At 39.0% G+C, this 8,362-nt stretch overlaps 1 protein-coding gene across 1 annotated transcript; it reads right to left on the bottom strand.

The window, feature by feature from the left end:
• Positions 1-285: 285 nt before the first annotated feature.
• LOC127115332 (uncharacterized) lies at positions 286-6,845 on the bottom strand. The gene is made up of 2 exons (XM_051046909.1): positions 5,335-6,845; positions 286-490 (listed from the first exon to the last, which is right to left on the bottom strand). The coding sequence occupies exons 1-2, from the start codon at positions 6,843-6,845 to the stop codon at positions 286-288; spliced, it is 1,716 nt and encodes a 571-aa protein (XP_050902866.1).
• Between the last annotated feature and the right edge of the window lie 1,517 nt (positions 6,846-8,362).

Genomic DNA, 8,362 nt, shown 5'->3' with positions numbered 1-8,362 from the left:
TTAGACTCATGTGCCAAGATCCTTTGTTGATTACACGCTGGAGTTAAGCTTTCAACGCATTGATGTGTGTTTCATTTTTATTCCTTCAGCTACACTTTTATTTGGCCGATAATAGTACACTAAAGGTAACCATTTTTGGAACAATCACTCTTTTATTTTCGTGGCCCAAACAGCTTTCAGCAAGATATTACTTCAAGACTTGAATGTTTAAAAATTGATTATACAAACAAAATTCTAAGCTAGGACCTTACATATATTATAAGATAGTCCAAAAGCTAATACACATTATCCAAAAATACAAAGTGTTACATATTGAATAATCAAAGTTTGCTGCAAATCCAGCTGATTGAAAATAGAGCTTTCAAAGACGTATTGCCCAAAACCATCCTTTTGATTGAAGCGCCCTAAGTCCAACTCCCTCATGGAGCTGGCGCAGCAGACCTCTTTCTCAATTGGGGTTGTTTCACCTTTGTGACATTTCAACTTATCACTACAACACAACTTAAAAGTTAGATTAGTAACAATACCCAATTGTTAGACAGTAACGACACGACAACTGGCCGGACAGACCGACCTGCTCTGATACCACTAATGTAACACCCCATTTTCTACCCACGAGTTATAACAACAAAATCAGAGTCGTAAAATTTTCTATAAATGGAATATTACATGTTCAACTTTAAACAATTCCCACTTTAAGGAATCATAACAATATGTAACACTCTTCTTAATTCGACAAAATAATGTCATTCACTCCAATAATTCAACTTCATAAAATCTTACGCAGCGGATTCATAAAAAAATTCTTATCATCTTTAAGCAACATAAATACGACTTAACTTAAAGAGTAAACAACTATAATCCTTCAAACAATTTAAATTTTAGTAACAATTAAAAGATCCACAAAGCAGACACGCGACAATCCCCCCGAGTGCTACGTATCAGAGCGACTGACCACTGACCCGACTAACGGTAACCGGCTACTTCTCAGGATTACCTGCACGTTGTCACATAAGGACAACATTCAACAGAAGGGGTGAGTTACAATAATTATAACCAGTATATGAAAAACAATACAGTAATTAAGAATCGTACACAAACACCACTTCTCAATTAAATTAAATACCCATACAATGAAACAACAAAAATGCAACTCTAATGAGACTCGACTCGTCATGCATGTGGTACCATTCGGAGTAAAACTCCCAACTTAAAATTTGCCGATTTAACGAGGCATCAAGGCTTAAGCCTTCAACTTTCAACTTTTGCCAATCCAGGCCAACGTGGTGTGAGCAAAGCTCCGACTTAATGCATATGAATTTACATGACATACACGACTTTAAAATTCCGACAACATAATAATAATAGCAACACAACAATGTTTTCAACATAATCAACTTATAATCAACTTTGGCTCACCAAGCTTACAACTCAGTATCTTTAACAACTTTCCGTACACGGAATAACTTAACAACTCAGTCATACTTGTATCGACATTTCATAACATAAACCCACAAAATTACTCATCAAAATTAACTATAATATTACCCGACTCACCCCGACGAACTTCATTAAATTCTGAGCAGTTCAATTTTTTTTTCACTTTTCCAACAGTGTTAACCGGTTAACGCCCTGGGTTAACCGGTTAACGCAACACAGAACACGCTTTCTGGCAAAACTCAACAGTGTTAACCGGTTAACACCCTGGGTTAACCGGTTAACGCAAACAGAACAACAATTTTCACAATTCACAACAGTGTTAACCGGTTAACACCCTGGGTTAACCGGTTAACGTAAGACAGAAAGCTGTTCCTGCACTAACACAAAGCAGAATGCAGAATTCTCCGCATTTTCCGCCGTTGGAGGACTTTCGGACCTCCGATTCCGATTCCGTAAAAAGCTATACGTTCGAAAATCACTACCCATCCAATTACAGATTCAATTATAGCTTTTACATAGTTTATTCATCACAATTTTTCAGCACTCATCATCCCAATTAGGGTCAATTCGACGGTTTATCACTACCCATTACATGTTAACCCATAATACCCATTAAACGACGATAAACCTCCTTACCTTATTATTTTGGATCGAAGGTTGCTCTAAGAATCGGATTCCGGAAGTTTTCTTCTCCTTCCCTCTCGTTCGTACAACAGTTCTCAAATTCCTCTTCTGCTAACTTCTCTCCACTACTGTTTTTTTTTCTTTTTTCTATCACTTCTTTTATTTTCTCTTTATTAAATTAACTAAATATCCTAATCTCTAATGGCCTAATATAACACCTCTCATTTTACTAAATAGCACACAGTGATAAGCCCACTTACTCAAATAACACCACAATTATATTATTATTTCTTATAATAATTTCTACGACTTTCGACTAATTTCCGACTAACCACAATAATTACGTAAATATTAAAAATAACAAATAATTATTTTTGGGCGTTACAACTCTCCCCCACTTAGAATATTTTCGTCCTCGAAAATTTACCTGCTTCAAACAGCTCAGGATAGGAGTCTCGCATCTTGCTCTCCAATTCCCATGTCATGCTTTCGCCCGCAGCCCCCAACCAAACGACTTTAACCAACACAATCTCTTTTCCTCGAAGAGTCTTTGTTTCACGATCTTCAACTCGTACAGGCTTTGTCTCCATTGTTAAATTATCCCGCACTTGCACATCATCCATACTAACCACATGAGACGGATCTGAGACATATTTCCGAAGCTGCGACACATGGAATACATCATGCAAATTCGAAAGATTAGGTGGTAATGCCATCCGATAAGCAACTTTTCCAACTCGTTCTAAGATTTGATACGGACCAATGAAGCGAGGAGTGAGCTTTTTAGACTTCAAAGCCCTCCCAACACCGGTCACAGGCGTGACTCTCAAAAACACATGGTCACCAGCTTGAAATTCTAAATCCTTCTTCCGCTTGTCATGGTAACTCTTCTGCCTACTCTGAGAAGCCTTCATCTTCTCTCGGATAAACTTCACTTTCTCGGTAGTTTCTCGAACTAACTCTGGTCCAAGTACTACACCCTCACCAGATTCGTGCCAACACAACGGAGTTCTACATCTACGACCATACAATGCTTCAAAAGGCGCCATTCCGATACTAGAATGGTAACTATTATTATATGTGAACTCGATCAATGGAAGATAAGTGTCCCACGAACCTCCTTGTTCAAGAACACAAGCTCTCAGTAAATCCTCCAATGACTGAATAGTTCTCTCAGTTTGGCCATTAGTTTGAGGATGATATGCCGAACTCAACCTCAACTTAGAGCCCAACGAATCTTGCAGACTTTTCCAAAATCCCGATGTAAACCTCGGATCTCTGTCCGACACAATACACAGAGGAACACCATGCAACTTTACAATTACTCGGATGTAAATCTCTGCCAACTTCGCAATTGGGTAAGTGATGTTAATAGGTATGAAGTGAGCCGACTTCGTGAGCCTATCAACGATCACCCAAATCGAATCATGCCCTCTTAAAGTAGCAGGCAGCCCCGTTACAAAGTCCATAGAAATGCTATCCCATTTCCATTCTGGAACTTCCAACGGTTGCATCAACCCAGCAGGCTTCTGATGCTCAATCTTCGACTTCTGACAAGTTAAGCACGCATACACAAAACGAGCCACATCTTCTTTCATTCCGGGCCACCAAAATATTTTCTTTAAATCCTGATACATTTTAGTAGCTCCTGGATGAATACTCAAACTGCTTCTATGACCCTCTTCTAGAATGCTTCTTTTCAAAATCGCGTCATCAGGAATACAAATTCTTTCCCCTAATTTCAACACACCTCTCGCATCAATCTTAAAGTCACTCTTCTCTGATTGACCACAACGATTAAGGATATCTACTAATTTCACATCCAATTTCTGTGCCTCTCGGATACTATCCATAAAATCATTATTAATCTTTAGCATTCCTAGCATTACACTCTGCGGGGTTACTTCGCAAACCAAACTCATATCACAAAATTGCTCAATTAATTCCAACTCCTTAATCATCATTGCCGACACATGCAAGGTCTTTCTACTTAAAGCATCGGCCACAACATTTGCTTTTCCTGGATGATAATTCAAACCGAAATCATAATCCTTAAGCAATTCTAACCACCTACGTTGTCTCATATTCAGCTCTTTCTGATCAAACAAATACTTTAAACTTTTATGATCGCTGAAAACTTCAAATCTGGAACCATAAAGGTAATGCCTCCAGATTTTTAGCACAAACACCACAGCAGCAAGTTCAAGATCATGCGTAGGATAGTTCTTTTCATGAATTCTTAACTGTCGCGACGCATAAGCAATTACTTTATTATTTTGCATGAGCACACCTCCTAAACCCATCAATGAAGCATCACAGTAAATTATAAACGGTTCCTCCGGATTTGGCAAAGTCAAAACCGGCGCCGACGTCAATCTCCTTTTTAATTCATTAAAACTCTCTTCGCACTGAACATCCCACACGAAAGCTTTACCTTTACAAGTTAATTTAGTTAACGGAAATGCTAACTTAGAAAATCCTTCAATAAACCTTCTATAATATCCAGCTAATCCCAAAAAGCTTCTAATCTCGGTAGCCGACTTAGGAGTCTCCCATTGCAATACAGCTTCTACCTTGGAAGGATCTACAGCAATACCTTTTCCTGAAATTACATGGCCGAGAAAACTGACTTCTCTTAACCAAAACTCACACTTGGACAGCTTCGCATACAATTTCTTATCTTTCAAAACATCCAACACTAATCTCATATGTTCCTTGTGCTCTTCTTCGGACTTAGAGTAAATCAAAATATCATCAATAAATACTACCACAAAATGGTCCATATAAGTATGGAAAATACGATTCATGTATTCCATAAATACTCCCGGCGCATTAGTCACACCGAAAGGCATCACAGAATACTCATAATGTCCATACCGAGTTCTGAACGCTGTCTTCTGGATGTCTTCATCTTTCACTTTGATCTGATGATAGCCCGATCTCAAATCAATTTTACTGAACACACAGGCACCCACTAATTGATCCATCAAATCATCTATTCTCGGTAGTGGATACTTATTCTTGATCGTTACTTTATTCAATTGTCTATAATCAATACAAAGCCTCATACTACCATCTTTCTTCTTTACTAGCAACACTGGAGCTCCCCACGGTGACACACTTGGTCTTATAAACTTCTTCTCAAGTAAGTATTCCAATTGCTTCTTTAATTCATACAATTCAGATGCCGACATTCTATATGGTGTCATCGAAACAGGCCTAGTACCAGGTACCAGATCAATAGTAAATTTAACTTCCCTCTCTGGCGGCACACTAGGAATTTCATCAGGAAAAACTTCAGGGAATTCTTTCACCACTAACAGTTCCTCAATCTTAGCTTTACTCTCAACCGACAACGTCGCCATCAAAGAAAACATCTGAGCTCCCTCTTTCATCAATTTTCGCAATTCTCTGAAAGGTAATAAGTCAACTCCTTCCTCTTCAGGAGTGGAAAACCTCACCGACTTATGATGACAATTTATATGAACATAATTATACTCTAACCAGTTCATACCAAGAATTACATCCATGCCATCCAACGGCAAACATACTAAATCAACATAGAAATCTTTATCGAAGATCGACAAAGGACATTTTAAACATACCAAAGAAGTAGTTATTGATCCCTTAGCTGGGGTCTCAACAATCAATTCACCATCCAAAGCGGACAATTTTAAACCCAGTCTTCGAGCACAGTTAGCAGAAATAAAACAGTGTGTAGCACCGGTATCAATAATAGTAATTAAAGGAGTACCATTTATGAAACATGTACCTCGGATAAGTCTGTCCTCACTGGAGGTTTGAGTTCCGGTCAATGCGAACACCTTTCCAGTTTGAGATTTCTTTGGCTTCTGACACTGACTTCCAATATGCCCTTCTTCGCCACAATTAAAACAAATCATTTCCTTGTGCTTGCAATCAGCTATTGCATGGCCAGTCTTACCACAGCGAAAACACCTCTTTACTTCAGCAGTGCATACATTACTCTTATGACCAGCCTGACCACATTTGAAGCAAACTATACCAGCAGGAGCACCTCCCCTACTAGTCCTCTGAGCCGTAGCAGCTCCTTGTTTCCCTTTTCCCACTGGAGCATCATACGGCTTGCCACGGTTTTGATGTTGCTTGCCCCTGCGGTCACTGACAATCTTGTAATGAGCATTATTGTCTTCTTCAAATATCCTGCAGCTATCAACCAATTCAGTAAAAATGCGTATCTTCTGATACCCAACAGCCTTCTTAATTTCAGAGCGCAATCCGTTTTCAAACTTGATGCACTTTGAAAATTCAGCACCAGCACCAGTGTAATGAGGATAAAATTTGGACAACTCCACAAATTTTGCAGCATAATCAGTGACAGACATGTTTCCTTGCTTCAGCTCAAGGAACTCAATTTCTTTCTTACCGCGGACATCTTCCGGATAATACTTTCTCATGAATTCCCTACGGAATACATCCCAAGTAATGACTTCACCTGCCACGGTCAACCTCTCGTGAGTCTCTAGCCACCAGTCATCAGCTTCGACTGCTAGCATGTGAGTACCATACCGAACCTTCTGAGCTGGAGTGCAATCCATAACACGGAAGATTCTCTCGATCTCTTTCAACCATCCCAAGGCTGCATCTGGATCATGCTTCCCTTTAAACACCGGCGGATTCTCTCTTTGAAAAGTCGCCAAGCTACGTGATCCAGCATCTCCACCAGCATTTGGCAAGTTCTGCACAGCTTGTGCCATCGCTTGCATTGTGGCAGCCATTGCAGCGTCATTCCTTCCAGCCATTTCAACTTATCACTACAACACAACTTAAAAGTTAGATTAGTAACAATACCCAATTGTTAGACAGTAACGACACGACAACTGGCCGGACAGACCGACCTGCTCTGATACCACTAATGTAACACCCCATTTTCTACCCACGAGTTATAACAACAAAATCAGAGTCGTAAAATTTTCTATAAATGGAATATTACATGTTCAACTTTAAACAATTCCCACTTTAAGGAATCATAACAATATGTAACACTCTTCTTAATTCGACAAAATAATGTCATTCACTCCAATAATTCAACTTCATAAAATCTTACGCAGCGGATTCATAAAAAAATTCTTATCATCTTTAAGCAACATAAATACGACTTAACTTAAAGAGTAAACAACTATAATCCTTCAAACAATTTAAATTTTAGTAACAATTAAAAGATCCACAAAGCAGACACGCGACAATCCCCCCGAGTGCTACGTATCAGAGCGACTGACCACTGACCCGACTAACGGTAACCGGCTACTTCTCAGGATTACCTGCACGTTGTCACATAAGGACAACATTCAACAGAAGGGGTGAGTTACAATAATTATAACCAGTATATGAAAAACAATACAGTAATTAAGAATCGTACACAAACACCACTTCTCAATTAAATTAAATACCCATACAATGAAACAACAAAAATGCAACTCTAATGAGACTCGACTCGTCATGCATGTGGTACCATTCGGAGTAAAACTCCCAACTTAAAATTTGCCGATTTAACGAGGCATCAAGGCTTAAGCCTTCAACTTTCAACTTTTGCCAATCCAGGCCAACGTGGTGTGAGCAAAGCTCCGACTTAATGCATATGAATTTACATGACATACACGACTTTAAAATTCCGACAACATAATAATAATAGCAACACAACAATGTTTTCAACATAATCAACTTATAATCAACTTTGGCTCACCAAGCTTACAACTCAGTATCTTTAACAACTTTCCGTACACGGAATAACTTAACAACTCAGTCATACTTGTATCGACATTTCATAACATAAACCCAACAAAATTACTCATCAAAATTAACTATAATATTACCCGACTCACCCCGACGAACTTCATTAAATTCTGAGCAGTTCAATTTTTTTTTCACTTTTCCAACAGTGTTAACCGGTTAACGCCCTGGGTTAACCGGTTAACGCAACACAGAACACGCTTTCTGGCAAAACTCAACAGTGTTAACCGGTTAACGCCCTGGGTTAACCGGTTAACGCAAACAGAACAACAATTTTCACAATTCACAACAGTGTTAACCGGTTAACACCCTGGGTTAACCGGTTAACGCAAGACAGAAAGTTGTTCCTGCGCTAACACAAAGCAGAATGCAGAATTCTCCGCATTTTCCGCCGTTGGAGGACTTTCGGACCTCCGGTTCCGATTCCGTAAAAAGCTATACGTTCGGAAATCACTACCCATCCAATTACAGATTCAATTACAGCTTTTACATAGTTTATTCATCACAATTTTTCAGCACTCATCATCCC

The sequence above is a fragment of the Lathyrus oleraceus genome, chromosome 1, assembly GCF_024323335.1.
Source record: "Lathyrus oleraceus cultivar Zhongwan6 chromosome 1, CAAS_Psat_ZW6_1.0, whole genome shotgun sequence".
Classification (NCBI taxonomy): Eukaryota; Viridiplantae; Streptophyta; class Magnoliopsida; order Fabales; family Fabaceae; genus Lathyrus; species Lathyrus oleraceus.
Note: the sequence above shows the minus strand (reverse complement) of the source record. Positions and strands in the feature narration are given on the sequence as shown.